The sequence below is a fragment of the Struthio camelus genome, chromosome 14, assembly GCF_040807025.1.
Source record: "Struthio camelus isolate bStrCam1 chromosome 14, bStrCam1.hap1, whole genome shotgun sequence".
Lineage (NCBI taxonomy): Eukaryota > Metazoa > Chordata > Aves > Struthioniformes > Struthionidae > Struthio > Struthio camelus.
Genome location: NC_090955.1, coordinates 5198122 through 5221467, shown reverse-complemented (window position 1 = coordinate 5221467; position 23346 = coordinate 5198122). Strand labels below are relative to the sequence as shown.

Genomic DNA, 23346 nt, shown 5'->3' with positions numbered 1-23346 from the left:
CTCTTGCCATCAAGCACTATATCAATGTCAAAATTATTAATGTTGTGGTTTAAGGCATATTAACGTCCAGCTACTGAAGTACATGTGTTTAAACTGTTTTCGGCTCAACTGGTTGACCTCCTAATGGAAGCAATATAATTTATCCACAATATTAGATTTCTTAAAAGATAGATTTTGAAAAGACACTGGCAGAAAATACTAATCTGCTCTACGTTTTCCCTTAAGACTGAAATCTGTATTGTATTTGTTTTTATTTAACAAAAAAAGATAGTCACTTTTTGAAAGAGATGCCTTGAAGTCTGCTAAATAGCATTTGTTCTACTGGTGCTTTGATTCTCCTCTGACTTCAGTTTGAGTTTGTATACAGAAATGAATTATTACCAGATCTGCAGAATTTGAAGACAATTTGCAAACTTTTTTTTTATAGGGATTGAGGCCTTGATCCTGCGAATGCTTTTATATAAGGGAGCAACTTCATGCTTATAGAATGACCAAACTCTGTTCCCCTTGAAGATGATAATAAATCTCCCTCTGGTTTAAACAGGGCTACGGACAGGTCAGCACTGCTCCTTTTGACAAAAAGTGTTAGCAGGTCCAGGATCTAAGAAATCAGAAGTGTGGGCAAACTAGAAAGAAACTGTTCACTTACTGATGGTCATGAATGGATTATCTGGATCAGACATCATTGACAATATAGTATTGAGTTTCTTAACTACTATTTATCATAGTTAAAAAATACTTCAGAGGGACTTCTATTTAGTACTTACTTAACTATCTTGCAGAACTAAGGCCCACAATCTATATATTATACTCTGAATGATTGGGAGCAGGTTAATAAAATTAAGAAAGATAAAACTGAAAATGAACTTCTGATAGGATATGAGAGTACTAAAAACACCAGCTTGAATTGTCTTTTCACTTTATACATACTATAAAGCTTATGATACATGCATGCTAAATTTTAAGTAAGTGAAATTATTAGTAAACATTAAGTACCTCTAATTCTAACTCATCTCGGTCCATTTCTTGATGAATTCCTCCCATGTAGTCATTTGGGTCGTAGTATTCATGCACTGATGGATGACTGGAGGAAAAAAAAATTATGTTTTAGGATAGCACTCTGTACTCCGTTCCAAGCTTATAGCAAGTCATCATGAAATTATAGACTAACAATCAGACCAAGATGCTGCAGGTGGTAAATGATATACAGTTTATACCATTAAATGCACAAGGGAAAAAAATACACTTATTATAAGAACAGTCTTAAAGCTTTGGCACGTGATGATGGATAAGGGACTTAAAAAGACTCTTAACATACATGTAGTGATTTTCTCTAAACGTAAAGCTGACTTGGGGAAAAAATATACAGGGAGAATGGTGGCAAGGTAAGATAAGGAGTACCAGGTAACACAGGCTAAATGGGCAGATATTTACCAGGGAGCAAGATGAGAGGGAATACTAGACTTGCATTTATTTATGAGCTCAGGTGGTTTGCATACAAGCAGGCAAAATCATCCTTGCCTACCTGCTTGTTATTTGTACTTTGCCTTAAAGATAGAAAATTTTATCAAGTTGCTATTACAGTAAGAATTTGCTCCTAACTATTTGGGTTTAAATCAACAGCATTTTATTGATTGATTTGAATGCAATGGGCTGTGCTTAATGTTTTAAATACGGTTTAAATATGCACTTTTTAAAATTGCCACTCATTATTGGCATGTTACGTTTTACAACTTGGGCTCTTGGACAACCTTCATTGACTATACATTGGAAGTTCAAGCAGCGTAATTCCTTTTTGATCACTGCTGTGGATGTTGCAGCCTTATTTACTTCTGTGGTGAAAGTGGATTCCCTTTAATTCTCTGTTAACTGGATACATGTTGCTGTGTAAGTAATAGACTATTTAAGTAACAGCATCTGCTAACTGGCCAGGATACCCAAGTTGTTACATGCAGGCTGCATTAATTTAAAAGGATTTGGAGCAGTCACAGGAAGCATTAAGGAAAAAATGAACTGCGCTCAGTAAACCTGCATCATTCTTTGTTTGCTTACACATGCTGGGTAACAGGATACTTAAATAGCTATTTGACTGCCCTTCTGTGTAGGGACAGCAATTTGGCAGGCCATGCGGTTAAGGCCGGCATCTACAGCTTCAAAATAAGGCCACTGAATATGCCAGAAGTTGGAATTTAGGCCATTTGATAGGACTGAGCTTGTATTACGCAGGCATGATGTAAACTAAACAGTTGTTGTCATGAATTAATCTTCTTTGCCACATTTTTCATGTATTTGATTTTGCGGTTGAAGAGTGGCAGATAGTTTTTGTCTTTGAGATACTGAAAACCCATCTCGCAATTGTCGAGGCATATGCTGCGTCAGAGCTCTAAGAGTAAGCGTATCCTCTCTACAGCGCTCTAAGCCCTACTGCCCATTCACTGCTAACAAGTTTAAAGCTAGCTTTTTGTCAGGTATGTCCACTGAAACCTGTAGCTGTGCTTAAATTTTCGATGGGCTGCAAATAGATGGCAATGCAGTAATATCTGATTGATCCTTTTTTCAAGTAATCAGTGTAGAGACTCGTGAAAGGAATAGACATTGTACACAGAAGCCCAATTCCTGGCTGAATGTTAATGTGCCATAAAAGGCACATAGGAGCCCTACAGAATCAGTGCCCGTTTGTAGTCAAGCTCTATTTCCTCGAACTGCTGAGAGAGACATCCGGTGCAGTGGGATGCATTTGTGTGCTGCCGTTCCCAGCTCAAGCTCTCTGGGGAGTCTGTTCCGGGGCTGTGCTGCATAGCCAGGATAGATGCATATCGACACTGCTGCTCACCACCTACAGGATCATCTCAAAAGCATGTATTGCTGTGGATTGACCAGGTTATGGTCTGTCATACACAACAATTGAGACCCTTAGAATCTTTTCTATCCTTTTTGTACATTGTGGAGATATGTGGTGAGAATACAGGTAATTTGTATGGATTCCTTGGGGAACTGTTTTCCTCTTGAACAGTGTGTGAGGGCATGGAGTATGTGTGCTAGGAGATAATTGTCATTTTTATTTGTAAGTACAAAAACATCCAACTACCATTAGCAATAATTAAAATTTGATTCTAAAACATTCATGACAGCACTGGTAAGTAATTTTAGTCCTAGAGAATAATTTATTTGAGTAACATTGCTGCAGGGTTATAATAAAGTAATTAATACACTGGAGCAGAATGTGGCAGCTCTTAGCATTATACAATTTATGGCAGCCATAAAAAATAAAGTTAAAACATAAGCAACCTAAAGAGGCAGTGAGAGGAATTACAAGCAGCAATAACTTTATCTATCAAACACCAAAAAAAAAAAAAAAAAGAGCTTTATGAGGCCATGTTGTGACTCAGTGGAATTACTCATGTGAGTAATAGCTTGCTAAAGTGGAGAAAAAGTGAAAATAACCTTTTGAGTTATGACTCTGTGACATATGAATAGTGGCTACCTCTGTGAGTATACATTCACCAGCAAGTAAGGGGAGTTTGTGAGCTACTTCTAACATGCCACACTAAGGAATACAAAGATTTGCAAGTGCTTCATAAACTATTACTTACTCTTCAGGTAGTAGGTATGGGTCTAGCACTGAGACAGGTGGAGTAGGCGAGCCCATCTTGCTTAGAGCCATGATGTGCTCAAAAGTGATGTCTGTCTGTGTGCCCACATCTACCAGCTGAGACTCATGAGAAGGAGTGAAGATCTTGGTGCGTGGAGTTCTTCTCAGGACCTGCACCACAATGGGCTCCTTGGCTGTTTTGAATGCTTCGACTGCCTGCTCGTGTGTTGCTTTAGATAAATCCTTCCCATTGACCTGTGTGGAAAAAGAAAGCAAAGCAATGAGAGAAACAGTCAGTGTGGAGATTATTTTGTAATTTGTCTGCTTATTTAAAAGTCTCAGCTTCCATCTAAATATACATACAGCAAGCACTAGGAACTATTTATGCAGTGTTATGCATCTGTTTCCTCTTTCACTAGGCTGATGTAACAAATCCTGTGTGCTGCTTTTTATTTTAATTGTGAGATTTTACTAGGCTTGTTCTTTGAGCTAAAGTACAAATCAGCATCCAGTTTGCTTCTTGAAGTTTAGAAATCCCTCAGCCCTTGTCCAAAAAACCCAAATTATTGATTCTCCTGTTATTTTCTAGTTTGTTTGTTTGTTTTCTTTTTTGAAATCATTTAACTGTAATACTGAACTCAAGACTGTTGGGACAAGACCTGTGAATACACAATTTTGTATCAGTATCTGGTGAATACATTTTCAGATGAAACATGATGGTGGTGCCCAGTCACTGAAATAAAAATATTGTATTGTCAGGATGGACATGGATATCATACAGGGATAGGGAACAGAATTCCCGAAGAACCAATTATATAGGTGTTTCTTCAAAACCACTTTTTGACTATCCCAACTCAAAACGTGGCCATTGGTATCCTGGGTTGCATTAGGAAGAGTGTTGCCAGCAGGTCGAGGGAGGTGATTTTCCCGCTCTACTGGTGAGGCCTCACCTGGAGTAGTGTCCAGTTCTGGGCTTCCCAGTGCAAGAGAGACATGGAGCTCCCGGAGCGAGTCCAGCAAAGGGCTACTAAGATGATGAAGGGACTGGAGCATCTCTCCTACAAGGAAGGGCTGAGAGAATTGGAACGGTTCAGCCTGGAGAAGAGAAGGCTCAGGGGGAATCTGATCAGTGTGTATAAGTCTGGAGGGAAAGTGTCGAGGATGGGGCCAGACTCTTCTCACTGGTGCCTAGTGATAGGACGAGAGGCAACAGGCACAAACTGAAACACAGGGAAGTTCCATCTGAACATGAGGAGAAACTTCTTCACTGTGAGGGTGACTGAGCACTGGAACAGGTTGCCCAGAGAGGTCGTGGAATCTCCTTCCCTGGAGATATTCAAAAGCCACCTGGACGCAATTCTGGGCAATGTGCTCTAGGTGACCCTGCTTCAGCATGGGACTAGATGATATCCAGAGGTTCCTTCCAACCTCAGCCATTCGTGATTCTGTGAAAATCTAACCACTGTTATCTTCCAGTTGAGAGAGAGAACATTCATGCAAAACAGAGCACCTTCAGTAAACATCAAATGGACACCCAACCCAGAATTACCATTGCTAGACCTGACAGACTGGAAGATGTGGATCTGACTGATGTGCAGAAGAAGGATTTGAACCCAGATCCCTCATATCCCAAAGGAGCAGTGCAGTAGCTCATAGCAGTGAAAGAGAGATTAAGCATTCAATTCTAATACAAGGTTCACAGTTTCAAACCTTTGGCAGGCAGAGGTATCTCTCCCTATCTGCAGAGCACTTCCAACCCACTATGGCTTTGCACTTTCACTCCTCATTAGCTTCCCTGCTCACAGAGTTTCAGAGGAATTCTTCCTTAAGTATCTAATCAACCCAGGGTTTGTGAAAGAGAAGAGCTAGGACATTTAGATCTGTGTTCTATTGCTTATGTTCCTTCAAGTAACTTACCCTTAGCTTACTCAGATAAGAAAGAAAGTACGTCTCCAAAAAAATTATGCATTGTAAAATACTGGTTAGTAGTCCTGTACTTATGTCTATAAGTAGAAAGGGCCCTGTTCAGTCATTCTTCCCAGTGTAATGGCGGTATTCTTGGAACTGAAGAGTAAATACTTTTTGTTGTTAAATATCTATAAAACCAAAGATTTTGAGAGGACAGGTACTGATGAGAGTATCATGCTGCTGTCATCATCACAATTTTGAGACTGAGGCAAGAGTTGGCTCATGTGCAGAAATAAACTGCAAGTCAGGATTCAAAAGTGCTACTAGCAGTGACCCTAAGGAACACTTGGGGGTCCTGATCAAGGAATTTTTTTGTGTGTATTTACTTTATGAATGATGCTTTATATTGTTCTCTTTCTAGTCAGACCGCTGTACAATTGCAAACCATGTTACTGAATCTGTAATGAGAGGTATGAGTTGCACAGTGGAAGCCATTGCTTTCTGCATGGAAGCATTACAGGGAAAACATGCTGAAGAGTAGCCTTTTTTTTTTCTTTTGCTGGGAATAAACTAGTGAATTTCCTTGACTGGCTATTAATGCAATACTGTCTAGACTCAGGTATTAATGGCTGCTACTCCTTTGTCATATAAGCATTTCTGTAAATGTGCTGAAACTTATAGTAATGTGGTGACTCTGCCACATTAGCTTCTTCAGTATGATGTAAAACTCTAAAATATGTCCAGATTCTGGCATCTTTACTCATGTTAGATAGGACTTAGTTCATGCTGTGCTACGTGATGTTTAGTCCTGCTTAAGTAAGCAGGGCAACTGGAAGAGTAGCGTTACTCAGTGCAGTAACGATACCTGAATTTGGCCCATAGTTAACATATTGCCCACAGCAAAAATCAATGAATGAAGAGGGTTAACGTGAGTGCAGAATTGATTGAGAAGGCTAAATTCCTTTTGAATTACCCTATGCACATAACACTTATCACACTGTCGTCTTACGTTTATCTTAGAGAGGCGATGACACTGCGGTTTTTTTTTTTGATAAGCCAGCTGAGAGAGGAAGGTGTTAGCATTACATTTACATTATACAAACAGTTATATTGACTGCAATTGCTGACAGTAATGCACAGCATGTGAAGTTTGGCCTGGTCAAATTAAATATCATTAACTCGCCCAATTGAGCAGATTACTTTAAAACAATTTGTACAGCTGTAAAATTAAGTTCAGTACAATGTTTTCTGTGGAAAAGGAAACGCTGATTATGTTTCCAGTTTTATTATTTGCTGGAAATTAAATGTTGCACATTTTACTGTGCGCATCCTAATTTTTTTTGTGTACAACTGAACTGAGCAAGCAATCAAAATAAAAGGATCCAAACAGCAAGTGCAGTGTTTTCCAGAAATGTGCTAAGAATAACTCTTGGGCAACGCACTTTTTATATGAGCTGCTTTCCACATCTTCACACTAAAAAAAACCTGCTAAAATCATGCAAAGAATAGCTTTCCAGTTTATTCCCCAGTATTACAACTAACTGCATTTTGGTTTAGATTCTCTAGGATGCTTTATTTCTGCAAACCTCAGGACTGGTATCCTCTTGGTGCTTTCATTGTTAATTGTTATAGAAATAATCATAACTTCAAAATCAGGTGATGCTAGGTAGGGAACAGGCAGTAGTTTGAATGTGTCACAAATTGTTGCTACACCTGCTGTTATTTCCAAGTAGTATCTTGACTAAGTCTTCTACAAGCTGATAACGCAGAAAAAGAAGGCGCTGCTTAGGATGGCAGAGAGATGCGAGATCAGATTCTAGCATTTGGGAGAAAAATTGGATAAAATTTAATTTAAAACCTCTCCTGCTTTAAAGGATACCTTCTGAATGTTTAAAAAAAAAAGTTCTAGAATTTCTGGTATTCAACTTTCTGAGACTTATTGAGACGCAGAGGATTTTTTTATACCTTCCTATTGCAGGATGAGACTGTGACTGCTCAAGTTACCTCTCTGGTGGTAGTGGCAGCAGAACTAATGTATGTGTTTTCACAAATACATGTTCATCAGTGGCTTAACTTTAGACGCTAGATAGTCATTTAGGTTGTTGAGGAGCAGCTACTCATCTTGTTCTACTTCATTTGTTACAAGGGAGTAACACGAGGAGAGGTGCAGGAGAAAATCTGAGGGCAAGGATGCTAACTATTGTATGTGTTTGTATTGGGGCTGGTCTGGTAGAACCTTTCATTGTATGCTGCTGGATCCAAGTCAGCATTATGCATTTGATTAAATATTTGTATTAAAAAATCTCAACTTGGATATTTCAGCATACTAGCACTGTACAACGCGTGGTAAGTGAATAACTCTAGAAAGGGATTTATATCTGATGTGTATAAAATTTTATATTATGGGTTCGGTAATATGGCAACAACTATAGTAAAATAAAAACATAACTCCCTGTACTGCTCTTAAGGTTTTCTTAATGTACTGCAAAGATATGGTTAGGGATTTTGTCTTTAGAAGTTTATAATTCTATGAAAGATGGTAGCATCCTCATAAATCATATTAGGCATATAATTCTCTAGACAGTAGGCATTCATACAATGAATGATCTCGGGGTCAGACTGTCGATCTCTTATAGGAGACTGATTCTTTCACTCAAACCAGGTAGACTCCTTTTAGCTCTGCAGCTTTCTATCTTGATCCTTAGTCTTGGCCAATGTTGTGGATGTGACTGTAAGACCGCCAGATCAATTTGAGCTTTTAAGAAGTGCACTAATAAGAAAATAACAGTTGATGAGTTGCGCAGAGCTATCAGTATTAACCGTTGAGATTCTGAATGTGGAATCATGGAAGAGTGTGCTTTGAAGTGATTTACAGTAGCTAATATCTGGGCATGTTTATGGAAGTATACGCATATAACTGACACCTTTTCTTCTGGTGAATTGGGATAGCATAATCTGTTAAACTCTCCATGTATCAGCTGGAGAATTACGAACAAATGCACACCAGATCATCTGCAGTTAGATAGTTTTCCTGTTCTACAAAACACACTTACATTAGTGAATCAGAATAAATCTTGCAAATTATTGTAGAGCAAGTATTCAACTTTTTCTAATGCTTTTTATTGAGGAATAAAGCTAAAATCAATGAAAACATACCTTTAAAACACAGTTTAACCAGGCAAAAATAACTAGGGGCCATTTAATACTATTGATTTCAAGAAGGAGCTCCTAAACTGAAGAGAAAATATGGATTATATTTTCTAGAAAAAAGTAGATTGTCTTTCTTGCCCCAGTTTTCAAATGTGCAAACGTAAGTATTGCAACTGAAAATGGAGAATGCCATTGTGCAAGAATGTAGCTTGTGCATAGGTGCTGATTAGAAAGTAATTGGTAAAAATGTAGGCCAGCTTTTTGATAGAAACTAACCATTCTTGCATTCCAGTAATGCAAACCTGACTCCTAAAACCACTGCAGTCAGACTTTAGCATATCATCCTTCCTGCGCTGCTCTCTCCCTCTTGGTAAGATTTTGTCTAGTCAAATGAAGGACTTGAGGCATGCAGGGACATCCCAAAATTGCACATCTGAAAGTGGAGGATATTAAGACTTTCTTTATTATGAAATTATAATTTATGTTCAGAACCCAACTGTAGCAATTTGGACTGATTAGGAAAGTCATCTCCATTCTTACTTTTGCTGCTATAGCTAAAGCTTGTGGTGTAGAAATTCACCCAAGTTTCCTTTGGTAGCAGTGATTGTGTTGCAGTAACTGATGATCTTACTTTTCTTTTTTAAATCTCAAGTACTGTGAGTATTTGGATAGTTAAAATTATCAGGAACAGTTGGACTGGACTATTTAAAATATTTTCTTTTGCCATATTTAATTCAATTTTAAATAGAAAAAACTCCACTTTTCACATGGACTTCAAATATTTCAGTTCTACACTATTTTCAACTAGGAGAGAAAAAATTGTTTGTTGAATTTTAGACAAAAAGAACATTCTAGAAAGGCCTGAAACAAAAAATAATGAAAATATTGCCTGCACTTCCATTTTAGGTGCTTACCCACATAGGAGGTCATATTGTCTTATCCTAGTCCCATTAAAACTTGTGGTAACTGCCGCATTGTTATGTGTTAAATAGTGAGCACTGACTTGGTTGAATTTCCTTTTTATGGTGTTTTCCATCATAGCACATCAATAATGTTATTTTCTGTTGTAGGGACATGAGAAGGGGAATGCTACAACATTTGGATAATGAAAATTAGTAAATCTCAAGACTGTTTATGTATAGCAGAGCCTATTTGCTTTCTTGTCTAGAAAAGCTAGCAGATGTTGGTATTTTATTTCTAAGCCGTAAAAAAATCATGCAGAATAAAAATATACTGGGATGACCTCAGTGGCCTGCTTTTTGGCATGCATGTGGAATTAGCACTTGTGGCTACTTTTGAGTCCTTACGAAACTTCAGCAAATAGATTAAATTGATAGAGATGCTGTGTTGTTATCTGGAAAAGTTGTCATAATTGACAAACAATATTTTCAGTGCTTAAAAGCCAGTAAATATATCTGCCCGGTTTCACATTAAGTAAAAAAACCCAACCCTCTATAATCATATACTTTATTTCTAATACTTCTAAATTGTATTCCGCAAAATTCTTACTCATAGTTACATCTGAAATAACACCGAATAAAAACAGCCATGCATATGAATGCTTCAGAAGATTGCCAAAAATCTGCAAATATGCATAATTTCTTAAGAACCTTACATGCCATGTGACAGAGACAATGGGATCTTTCATGGCAAAAAAGATGGATAAATTAGCATGTCTGAAATGTTAAAATGCTTAGCTTGTGGACCTTCTTTGTACTGGAAGACACTGAATATAGAGAAAACCGTAGTCAAATTAAAGTGTAAAGAATGAACCTTGATAAAATTTTTGGTGTAGCTAGCCATTAGACTTAACAACTGTATGAGACAGAGATAAATAACTCTTAATTAGGATTTTACAGTAAGTAAGGAAGGGATGTTTGAATTATTTTTAAATAATTTTTGTAATGATCATGCAGGAGGATAGGACATTTGTAGTATGTAGCATATGTTGTACTATTTTGTACAAAAGCAGGCTGCAGAGGGCCTGCGACCTTGTAATGACATCCTGAAATCTGTAGGAATGCATGGCACAATTCTGTGTGGGAATTGTGCCAGTGAATTTTATTTTTTGTTAAATTTTTAAGATTTTTTTTTAAGATTGTGAATGCAAATAAAATAGTCGTTTGAGCTTGATTTCATACTCACTGAAGTCATGTGAGTTTTGCCTTTGCAATGCCTTAATTCAGGCCCAGACTGATCTGAAGAGATCAGTGCAATAGTTGAAAAACAAAGCAAAATGTTACGAAGCCAAGCATGCCATCAGCATTCAACAGACATGGTCAAAGTCTGACAATGGAAAGCAGAATGCTGTCACGGTCCATTAAGATAAGACATGATAGATGTTTGTAATTGAGAAGAAGAGAGATGAGGCAATAAGGTACAGCAAGGGAGGCCAAGACACAAATCCAGAAGGAGGGCCCCTCCAGCATGAAAATGATGCGTTAAACACTCACTTTTATCATGCATCATTCATTAATTCTTATTTCCAAGACATAAATGGTGAGAAAATAAAAGAGGAATTAATAAAAAGAAAAAAGATGCTAATATGCTGTGCTTGGCCAAAAATGGAATCAGCAGATGAACTTCACTTTTTTTGAACCTTAAGCATCAAGTGAAATTCCTGTAGGAATTCAGCCTATGAAGGTTAGTACACACAAAAGCAACCGGTATAATGTGACAATACTTTAAGATCAGAATTGTAAGGGCCATGAAAAAGGCCAGAAAGGTCTGAGTATTACCTTAGTAATAGAAAAGCAATAGGGTACAGTGGGATCTTACCAGGCCTAGTTTTGGTAAGACCCAGGGCGATTCTTGAATCTGTTTTCAGATCTTTCTTGCTTGGATAATTGCTTGTTAAGTAGCTGGTCATGTACAACTATTCTGAACCTGCATCATTCAGAGCAAAGGAAGAGAAATGCAGAAGAACGGATGGATTTGGTAGGCTTGTGAAGAATTTGCTCTGTCTAGGACACAGCTTTCCTTTTTACTTTAGAGTGTTTGCAGATGTGTAGGATATTGGATGTCCAAAGACCTGAACTCTGTCACAGTTGTGTGAAGTGTTTGGCATCCCTCCTGTTGAAATTATCCTTCTTCCTCTATTAATTCTGGATATGTGTTACCATGAGAAATTCCTCTTGTGAGGACAGATTTTCTTGGGTTGTTTTATACTGTACCTACGTGCTTTTAATTTAATAATTATTTTACTGAGAGGTATGGTATCCTTCAGAAATTCCTGAGCCACATTCCACTGTTTAAGATGACAATTTCAGGCCAAATCTTTTGGACTAAAAATCAGCACATATTCATCAGGCCGGGAGCCCTCCGACAGTGATGTGAGCGCAAGGGCTGGCACTCCTGTTCGAATCAGTGGGAGCTGGACCCATGACGGAGGTGACAGGATCATACTGTTTTACTGGAAAACAACTTTGTGTAACGTACGAGAGAGAGATTTCGATAGGATAATGCATAATATTGTGCTACTACATATATGTTATTTTATTAGCAGTTGCTGTTTAATCTTTCATCAAGATAAGCTATGGTATGTTGTATATTTTTCTAGGGGGATAAGATGGCAGACATATTTCTAATTGAGGGCTTTCAGGTATATCAAACTGTGCCTCTTGTTTGTGCAGATGAAATTTACTCCTGGCTATCGCCAACCTTTGCTTCCTTTTCCTTCAGATGAAAGGTTTGCAGAAAACCCAGTATTTGTTCTTCCTCTTTTCCTGTGATGGCAGAATTTACACACCTGAGTTATTTACACAGAAAGAAGCTTACAGCAGCCTGTTCCTCAAATGATTCTTGATTTCCCACGTGCAGTGCCAAGGACTGCGTGTATATGGGTCCTGGGAGCCCTACAGAACTGAAGAGGCAAAGCAAGAACAAGACAGGGCTAGGGAAGAGAATGAGGCAGGATACTCAGAGCGTGTGTGAGGAGTATGCATTTACGCATGTGCAAACATCATCGGCAGCAGTAGAGATGAAGTAAATCTGGGCATTAGCAGCAGTAGTTAACTGAAGAGTTGAGAAAGCAAGAAGGACCCTGAGCATTAGAGCTTGTTATGTGTGCTTATAATTATTTTGTGTTTTATTTTTGCTTAAGGAGTGTGTAACATTGTTAGCATTTGGTGATATATTACAAAAAGTAGAAAGGTTTTTGTAGAAAAAAATGATTTTTCCAGCTGTCGGATTGGACTGATTTATATGGGTTTGCTGTCATGAATGGTAAACATTTGTATGCATTGTGCAGCTTGTTGGTTCTTCTATGGTTCACAAATCTCACAAAGGAAAAGTTTTTTGCTTAAGAATGAGTAAGAAGCTTTTCTTTGTAGAAAATCATGCAAATCCTTAGGAAGTGCACTATAAAAATGCTAGTTCTGTTAGACTACACATGTCTATGCCCCATTTAAAACACTCTTTATGGTCTGATACACTTCTTTAGCAAGTTCTTAAGAAGTCTGCATATTAAGAAAAAGCAGCACAACTTTAAAGATTTTATAGAAACTAGAGCAGCAGAAAGCTTATTTTCTAAACCTCCTTTTCCTCAGGAATTGAAGAAAGAAGGTTCAAAATACAGGTTAATTCTTCTTGCAGCTCCATCTAATCCTTCTTTTATTTCTGTATGGATAGTCTCTCTGTTTTTCAAAAAACAGAATTATATTGTTTAGTAATAGACTGTTTCCATGTGTGTGCATTTCCCTTCTGCCTTGCGAGCCATCCATGACAAAATAGTTAAGACCAAAGAAAAATTCTTTACTTAAGAGCAGAGAATACATTTGTTCTCTAAAACATTAACTTCCAAGCAGAAAATCTTGGGAGAGAGAGCCCTGAAATACAGGAATTTTAATTCTGTTAGTAATTAACACATTTATGCATTAACAATCAGCACCAGTGCTGTATATTGCATGTTGAAAGTTGCCTGCTTTGGGCTGGATTCTCAGGCTCTGCTGTAGTGTATCACAACTCAACGTGAAACCTCAGGGGAATTTAATCAGCTGCTTCAGTGAAAACACAATTACACCAATGTTAAGGGTTTCTGAAACTCTTGTACTTTCTCTGTATAAACAAGAAGCTTTTTTATTTTTGTTTTTATTTTTTTAACTCCAGGAGTCTCGTAGCCGTTTCTTCTTAAATATACATTATCAAATGATTTTATCTGAGGGTAGAAATATTTGTTCATAGTTTTTCAGCATCCAAAAGGTGATCTTTTGTGCATCTACTTCATGGCTTAATAACCCTGGCCAATATATAAAACAGATAAGTTTACAGGCTCACCCTGTTTAATGAATCCTTCTGCCATTTTAGTAGCATTACCCGGAGGGAGACAATCAATTATATTTATGAGTGAGGTACAAATGACAACCATAAATAATCATGAATTACTAATGAGCAAAGTTTAGTAACTGAAATTACCCACTTTCTTTCGTTCTTTGAATTTGCCTGTGTATGTGACTATGCTTCCTGGATGGCTTCTTAGCCTGCTTCCGCTGTGATGTTGCATTGACATGATGTGCTATTCCAGAGAGGCAAAAACTATGTCTATGTACTAGTCTAGTGCAGCAAATTAGAGCCTTTTCATGAATGTTTACTTTTTTAATACTATATATTTCTAGATTTATCTTTAAATTGCAGAATCCTGTAAGAAAGGGTCCTTAGGCAGATAGGTATCTAAATCACTGATGTCTTCCTATCCTGAGTTTTTTCTCTCCTTTTATCATTCTAGCACAACTTAATCGCGGTCAACAGAGCTCTATACTAATACTCTATTCTATTTATATCGTGTGATCACAAGTATAGTACATGATATTAAATAGCATCAGAAGATTAATCTAGCTGAGGTGTAATGTTTAGCTGAGGTGGTAATGTTACATGGATTTAAACTAAATTGAAGTAATATTAAGAAACCAATTGCTGTACAGAGTTAGGTGAAAGTCCCTGCAGGTCAGTAACCTTTCTCCAACAGTGGTATGTAGAGCGAGCTTTGGGAATGGACCCACAAACTGGGTCAGTGATGTAAAACAGGGAAAGAGCAATTGTGGACAGCTCTGAAGAAATCTGTGTTGAAGAGGGTTATTGAAGCTGTTTTCAGGAAGAGATGGAGCAGCCCAGTGCTGCTCTATGGGAACCCCTCAGCGGTGACAAATTCAGCTGGATTCACTAAAAAGAGGGCCTGCTCCTTCAATGGCTAGCCACCTGGTATCTGTGGAGTAAGTTTTGTAATCTTACGCCATCTGCTCCTAGGAGTACAGTAGCGTTTTGAGCTTAAGAACGCAAACTGATCATCTTGGAAGCTGTAGTATTAGGTAAAAGTCCTGCCACCACCTCATTCTGCCCTTCCAGTCCATGCTACTCTACCATTACCTAGAATTTCCATAACGGGTTACCAATAGAAGCACCTTAATTTTCCCTTTTTAACTAAAATTGATTGCAATTGATACGGCCAAGTCCAGTGCAAAATGCAACTTCTGTTGCACACTTGCAAGCAAGTCTGCCAAAGTTAAACAGACTTTTGGATCGACTGTGATCTTTTAACATAAGAATGTTTGCTTTCTTTAAAGTGATGCTGTAGGAGTTAATTCACTCACTGTAAATGCACATCAAATTATTGTGTTAGTCTGGTTGTATAATCCTTAGTCTTTTGGTGAAGCATCTTATTTCTTAAGTGTTCCCAAGGAGCCTGATAGTAGCATTTGAAAAGTAAGATGTTACTGAATGCAGCTAATGTTATGCCTAAGCATAAAGCCAAAAGAAATTTCAGCAATTAGAAAGCAAATAAAGAAGTGTCTAGTTCCTGCGCCAGTGGATAATGTGTCCAGTCACCTACAAAATGTTCATACTCAGAACTGTCATTTGATTGAAACAAGTAAGAAAACACTTGGCATGATGTTTATTGTCCTTCTTTTGAATGACAGCTTTTAGCTTTTTGCCTAAAGATATAGTACTAGGAGGGCTTGGCTTCAATAACCACTGTTTAAAGTAGTGAATACTGTAGTGTATATGCATATTTTGCATTACTTATTCTCCCATCCTCCCGTGAAATCTTTAACTGACTAGCTGGTTCAGGAGGACTAGCTGGATCCTTTTACACTTACCTACCTAGTCTCTGAAATGATCCCATTATGTATACAAATGCAGAGTTCTCTTGTTCTCGTGAAAATGAAGTATGACCTTTTGTTTCATTATGAATGAACACAACAAAACACATTTATTAAATCTGCACTTTTTCATTACTCCATATGTTTCCTTTTCCCTGCCCATGTCTGACATGTGACAGTAAACCACAGAGTGATTGTCCCTAGTGCCTTCTCCCTTGTGACTCCTTGCCACCTGCTTCATAGCATTAAACAGATGTATAAGTGTAAAGCATTACAAAACCCATCTTTTCAATCATTTATCACTTAAAGTAAAAAAAAAAAATCCAAACAAAGCTATGCTATGCTTAAGCATTGTATTTGTTCAAAGTAAAGAAGAAAAGCAGTATGAATTTTAGGAAGAATATGCAGCAGTAAGATATTTCAGCTACGTGGTAGGTCAAATTATCCATTTATGTTGCAACTGACCATTAGGCATTTTGTTTATTTCATATCCTCTCTTGTTTGTGTTCCTTTAACAACTAAAATACACAATAAAGAGTATCTTCCAGAGAAGTTCTAAGAGAGGCATTGCATTATTCATCGTCAAGTGGAGAGGAAAATTTCAATTGCCAGTTTCTGGTAAATGTCTAATTAAGAAAGAGGACTTCTGAGCCACAGACAGGCGCCACAATCATTAAAGGGCAGTTTTCTGAAGATTATGAGTCTCCAGTCTGTCAAGCAGAGTTTTTCTACAGCTAAACTAATTCAGCAGTAGAAAACCCTGTCTAGAACAAAGCCCTTGGAATTAACATCTTGTTTAAGCAAACACACACCTACTCTGAAGGAAATGTGATAGCTTCACAACTGTTATCGAGATCAAGTTTAATGGTAGCTAAGTGACAGAATATAACTTCAGTGCTATTCTTAATTCAGCTGCAGTTCAGAACCTGTATGGAAAGCGTACATACAGGATTTTTAAAGTCATGCAATGAATTTCAAGTGGACCATTGTACTATAATTGGCGCAACCATTTCAGTCTTAGCGTTGAAAACTACCGAAATGGAGGCCAATTAATTGTGTGGCTGCCCAATTAAATTTGAGGGTGTGAAAAGCATATATAGAGAGGCAATTATTTTTGTTCCTAAATCTTAAGAGTTTTGAATAAATTTTTCTTTCAGCTTCATCTGTCCTAATGTAGGGTAAAATCATTGCTCAGTAAGCATTAAGTCTAAAGTCAAACTGTTATGCATGAGCCTAAATGTTTCCTTGACTCAGTCTTTCTTAATGTCTGATTACTTTAACTAATCTAATTGCTCCAATTCTAAATATGTGAATAGAATTCTAAATGTGAAATGATTTAGTGCAGCTGTTTTGTATATTAGTTCTGGTAAAGGAAGTCTCCATCAACCAACTCCCTCTCCAAATGCTACTTGGAGTTGTCAATGAAATATAGTATTGGTTAGTTCCTCATCACTACCATTTTCTCATTATCACAGCAATTTGTATGCTGACCTTGGTGTTTATATAACTTTGCCCACTTAGTAGTTTTATCTAGTTTAAAGCACAAATCCAATTTGAACGCTATTGTTTTTACCAACACTAATTTTTACCCCACTCAGAGGTGTACCAGGCCAGAAGCATGTGAACAGAGCTTTCCAGTTACTAAAATACTAAAATCTCATTATGTCAACTGTTTATTTATATGCGAACTTTAGTGTTTGTGAAAGGTGCCAGCTCAACATTCATGGAGGCAGAAAGCTTCTGACCTCAGATCATCTGAAGCAAGGGCAGTGCAAGGAGAGCTTGTTTCCTGCCAGTGTTTCTATCCCTATTCTGGAGGCACAACGTGGAGAGGAGAGTTAGTCTGTGCTCACTCATCCCATGATCTCTCGGCTGGAAGTGCCAGATTTGATGGGCTGTTTTTATGATATCTTCCCAGCATGAGAACTGGATGAACTCCATCATCTCCACTTGTATCCCAGGGAACAGCTTTGAGCATTGTCCATCCAGTTCAGCATCATCTGTGATTTAAAATTCTATATTCTTATCCTTGGAAATATTAGATGTCTATTTAGGAAATCATTTCAGCGTGTGCTTACCTCCTGAACTCTGTATAAATCTGTGCCTAAAGTAAAGTGGGTTCTCAGAAAGTTTCTTAAATTGAGGTCCTAATTTTTATTTTTTATTTTACAAACCCTAAAAGGCTCCATCTCAGATGACTCATTCTTCAATCACTTTCCTTCTGCAGAGATTACTCTTTATTCCCCCAGGGATTTCCCTGCAAAGGGAAAAGCCCTTATTTCTGCTGCTGTTTCTGTAAGAGCTGATGATATAGAGAAAAGCTATACTGGAAGAACGGTCTAAAACACCCTCCCAACTTCGTGGCTTTGTCTTTAAGAAAATACTTCCCTCTCCTCCCTTCATTTGCACCAACTCTAAAATCTTTGGAAGAAAACTTCTGTTTAACTAGGAAAAAAATCAAATAACATATCATTCTTTCATTTCGTATACTTCATGAAATTGGGAGATAAACCTCAGGACGTGTTTAGGATGTTATACGCGCACGAGGAGTGTGCTGAATACAATTTGTTGTCACAGGTACTACAGAACAAGAATCATGTTGCCGCCACAAGTGACACTGTTCTGCATGGAGATTTCAAGTTGCCACAGTCCCCTTTATATTTGTAATACAAAGCATTGATATGCACAGCTACAGTACAGTTTAATGACTAGGTGTCTTAATTTGCTTTTTATTATGTGATTAAAGGTACAATGAGGTATGTGCTCAACAAGAGGGAAGACCATTGTTCTGCATCATTAAGCTCACAGCAGCACAAAAAGAAATTGTAGGCAATGTGCCAAAGCCCTTAATGAAGAGGATCTCTTTGAATTATCTATGGATGAGAAAGGGATAAAGCCTGAGCCCTGGTATATTTGATCCTCTTTGTGCTCTCTGTTATATGGACTTACGGAGCTGGACGTACTGGACCTTCTGGAATTGTAATTTACTGAAGCATTAATTTCCCAGCCACATTAAAGCTGTTGGTCTAATAGAGAAGGTGCAGTTATGTACTATTATTAATTCTTGCAAGTGTTTTCTGAATTCCTGCATGTCAGAATCATGAACTTATTTAAAAAAAAAAAAAGTAAGGGGACTTATTTATAATCTCAGTATTTTATAAAACCAAGTTATGCAAATTTTGTCCAACTCGCATGATATTAGGGGTTAGGTGAATGATACCTCTTGTAGTAGGTTTTATTTTGTATTTATTACTAACCCGTTTTAAAACTTGGTCTTTTATATCCTGTTACTTTAAAAGAAAATGGTATTTCATCTCCCTGACTGTTAAATTCTTAGTAATTTCTCTCAATTTATATGAGGATGCAATTTAATTGTTATGGCGATGTTTAAATATCTGGACATATTCCCCAGGCTATAGAATCCCATGCCAACTGTCTTCTGAAACAAAGAAATTAAAGTAGTAAGCTGTTAAAATAATTATGCACAATAATTTGTATTCTAGAATAATCAGGGATCCTAGTCGTAAATGATGCAGTTTTACTATGTTAGAAATCCCAATTTTACAGGATTATGTGCACCTTTTACTTTCATGACAGTTGTGGATGTTCCAACCCTGTTTCCCCCAAACATGCTTGAAGCTCGTCCCTGGTCCTGTGCACTGTGCTACATATGTTGCTGAAACAAGGTTGCAGCACTTCCCAGGCTGATTTCTAAATCCCAACTACTGCCAGAGATCTGCACCTGCAGTCAGCTTTGGAGAGTCTAGTAATCTCAGGTATCAGTAGGGCTGTTCCTGCGACTAATTTTAAGGATATGTATTTAAAGAATGGTGTCTTGCATTTGTTAAGAGAAGTCAGTGACTTGCACAGGTTCTCAGCCCTCTTCATTTCACAACAAGCATTGTGCAAGCTTCCTAAACAATTAAAATATTCAGAATTTGTTGCTGTCTCAGTTTGTTCTGGTTGTTGCACTTCTGAATGTGATTCACTGATAGGCATCAAACCCAGACTGCATGGAAACTTGGCAACCTTGTGGGTTCAGTAACTATTAACAACAAACACCGCTTGATCTGAACAGAGGATTCACACAGACAATAACCAACACCAAGTCTGCTACTACAGGCAGCAGCAGAAGTTAGTTCTCAGTAGAGGAATGTACAAGAAATTTTGCTATCTTCCTCTAATATTCTTCCCATCATGACATGCATAGCACTTAGAAGTGGACGTGAGTTAGTATAAATAGAAATGACAGCAAACATGTTGTCCTATTTGTTCTCACAAGTAGTTTTTTTTTTCCACAAAGCAACAGTGTCCTCAGGGTGAGTGAGAATTAGATCAAAACTGTGTTTAAAATGTAATCACTTCCCTACTAGCATAACATACAAAACACATATTTTATTCACTATGTTGTCAGCGACGTCAGTGTCTGTGATCAAATACAGGTAGTAACATAGCAAACCTCGCATGATTTCACTCTTCTGTAATGTTATGCCATACCCTCTACTGGTGAGTGTAAAACATGACAGTGTTGGAATATATCAACGGGTTCAGTATTTGTGTGATGCTTTGTAATTATTACCTGTTCTAAAATTCGTTATGAATGGCAAGTTTATATAAGTACAGTTGGGAAGTACTAGATGTTTTCTGTTTATTTGCAGCGTTAGTACTGTACAATCCCTTGTAACCCAGAGGTTAATCATAAGATATTTTCCTATGTTTATTTCAAAAAAAGAAAGAAAGAGTATGTCCCTTAAATATCTGGCCACCACTTTACATGGTTCCATCATGCCGTTTTGATCCAAATCATGTTTTAGATGAGACGTAAGACATTTCAGAGAGACGTACAATACAAACAGAAGGAAATGCAGAAACATAGGAAATGACATTTTTGTAGTAGAAGTTAGCATTACCACACGTTTAGAAAACTTACCAGCCAATATGAATAATTAGATGCATAAAGATCTGTAGAGTACTAGTTTTAATCTGCTGTCAATTATAACTATTTGTTAGCCGATACATTTCTATACATAGAGGTGCAAAAAACTGCAAGAACCAGACATAAACTTATATTGGCAGCAGCAGCCACTTGAAGACAGCAGTCAGCGCTAAATGAACGCACTGCACAGAGAGAAGTGTCCATATGTACTTGTAAACAGAGACAAAACCTTCTGAGCATTAATCATTGCACGTGTCTTTCCGAACTTGTTCAAAGAGCGTGTGACCAAGCTATGACCCTTGTCAAGAGATTTTACCTAATACATGCTGGAGAAAATAACGTCCTGTTTTGTGACACAAAGGTTTGTGAAAGATTTGATGTATAAGAACATACATTTAAATATCCGATGTCCTGTAAGTGTAAAGGGGAAGGTACATCTTAACAACATAATTATTATGATACAAATATCAAATAAAGTTATCATTTGATAATTCTATGAAAACCCTTTCATTTCCAATTTTAAAAGCAATTTGTGCTATTTCATTTTCCCTGTCAGTAGCAGTGGTCACCAGCCTAAAAGAGAACATTTACTTTTAAAAATGAAATCTAATTGTTTACCTGACAAACTTCATACAGTAATTTGTACTGTTCTTCTTGCTTCTGCAGAGCGCACAAACTGCATCCCATGTTTAAATAAGTGGCAGAAATGGTCTTCCTTATTCACCAATGCAGCCACAGAAATGTCTGTTAACAAGCATGCATGCAGATATCCTTTGAAATGCCTAGGTGAGTCGACTGAACTGAAACAATTCACATTGGTGTTGCACAGAGTGTTGCAAAGCAACTGTGCTCTTTTCTTTCGTGCTTTCCCTCCTTCACTCGCAGTACACAACACTCCCTCTACTGCTTTACCCAGGCTGCTGTACTGTGGTCCAGTGCACACGCTATATACTGCTACTCATGCATATTAATCAGTGCTCATTGACTATTCATAACAGACAGCGATACAGAAGCTGTAATTGCCAACTATGACAGCTGAAATTCCTCTAATTAACAGGCAAGTGCTTCAGTAGCAGGCATAATAAAAGACACTAACAATTTTGTAAACCGTTTTGTAGCAATTACAAATAAACATGACTACATTTTACTATGGTCCCTCAGGATAATTCTTAACATATTTAAGCAGTCTAGAAGTACATTTTAAATGTAAGTCATAATGGAATGAAGCTACTGGTACAAAGCTCGGCAGTGGCTATTGCAAAGCTGAATATGCCGAGTGGCTTTTTTTTCCCCCTCATTCCATGGTGGCATCTAGGAACCTCAGTTTTAACAGTAGGAGATGACTGAGCCAGGCGCATAAACACAATACAGAAGGGCCACCTCTGTCCCTGTGCACAGCCTTAGGACTTGGCTACAAAGCAAAAGAGATGTTAAGGGTGAATGTATGTGGATTTAGAAAACAACAACAAAAAAGAGGCCTTGGATTAATATTTATTGATAAGTTTTTGATTAATTTTGTACCCCCTGAAAAATGGCCATGTATGCTATTGGCTTTCATTGTTTTGTGAAAACTGTGTCACGATTGTGTATTATTTGCAAACTTCTGGTTAAAGGTACAAATTTTACCAGATTGCAAAAAGACATGCAATAAGTATGGCATTTATGACTCTTCAGTATTTCAGTGCCTATATCCACGTTAAACCTGTGCCACAGATACAAAAGTTAGAACATCTGTGAACTCTCCAAACAAACTAGAAAAATACTCTTGAGTCGTAAGCTTTATGGATATTTTCCATAGGAAAATATGTGTAGGAAAAATTTAACTGGCATTATGAGTTTGGTTTTAGAATACTGTTTCCAATTGTTTAAGTATCCAGAAAGCATACATTTTTATTCTTATTTTAATTCATTCTGCTACATAGAAAAGAAGAAGTCAGAATAGCGTAAGAATGAGAGAAAGAGTATAATTTTGATAGAGGTGTTTCATGACGGAGGGCCTATATCTCCTGTTGTGATTATCTAACTACTTTCTGACTACTGGCTTAGCAGATTTCTGGGGATGACAATGGAAATTTTGTGCACGGACTATGTGCAACTTGGATGTTCAAACTCTATTCCATATATAGGTATCTTGTTGCAGGATAGCCAGCTATTATTACAATTGTACTTGCAGTTTGCATTAAAATGATCAGCTACAGAAATACGGTTCAGGCTCTGCATGTGTTTTAGTATTAGACTTTACTAAATAGAGACTGTGACAAGCAGAGATCCCACTTTCCCGAAATATCTTTATGGGGATTTTATGAAAGGTTTAGTGAAACCTTTATGTGTGTGGCATTTCTCAGCTATGCCTAAAGAAGAAAACTTAACTCTAGAGAATGCATTTTGATAGAGGAAGCTACCCACCTATAGGAAAAGAAAGAAAGCAGACCTCTTCAGATTGCTGCTAAGCATCCACAAGATCTGAAAGCAGGTTGGGACTCCATCCCTGTAGTGTGATTGTGACGCTTCCCTGACTGGGGGTTACCACTGGGATGGTGGAAGAAGAACTTTCAAGGCAAGAGCAAGTCAAAGGTACGTGGTAGCCTGGTATCTTAACTGCTGGCCTTCTAATTTCAAGAACCATCCAGGCTGTCCCTATTTAGATATGCGTCTGTTCAACAACA

At 37.6% G+C, this 23346-nt stretch overlaps 1 protein-coding gene and 1 long non-coding RNA gene across 2 annotated transcripts in view; one reads left to right on the top strand and one right to left on the bottom strand.

Annotated features, from left to right (window-relative positions):
- Positions 1 to 23346, top strand: part of LOC104153257 (uncharacterized) — a 457768-nt gene that overhangs the window by 96932 nt on the left and 337490 nt on the right. The gene's annotated exons all lie outside the window — the stretch shown is intronic.
- The window catches only part of PDZRN3 (PDZ domain containing ring finger 3), a 151800-nt gene that overhangs the window by 14413 nt on the left and 114041 nt on the right, over positions 1 to 23346 (bottom strand). Inside the window, exons 5-6 of the mRNA XM_068960386.1 lie at positions 3594 to 3847; positions 997 to 1084 (exon numbers count right to left, since the gene is read on the bottom strand). Coding sequence (XP_068816487.1) covers positions 997 to 1084; positions 3594 to 3847 — 342 coding nt within the window. The remainder of the gene's footprint in view (positions 1 to 996; positions 1085 to 3593; positions 3848 to 23346) is intronic.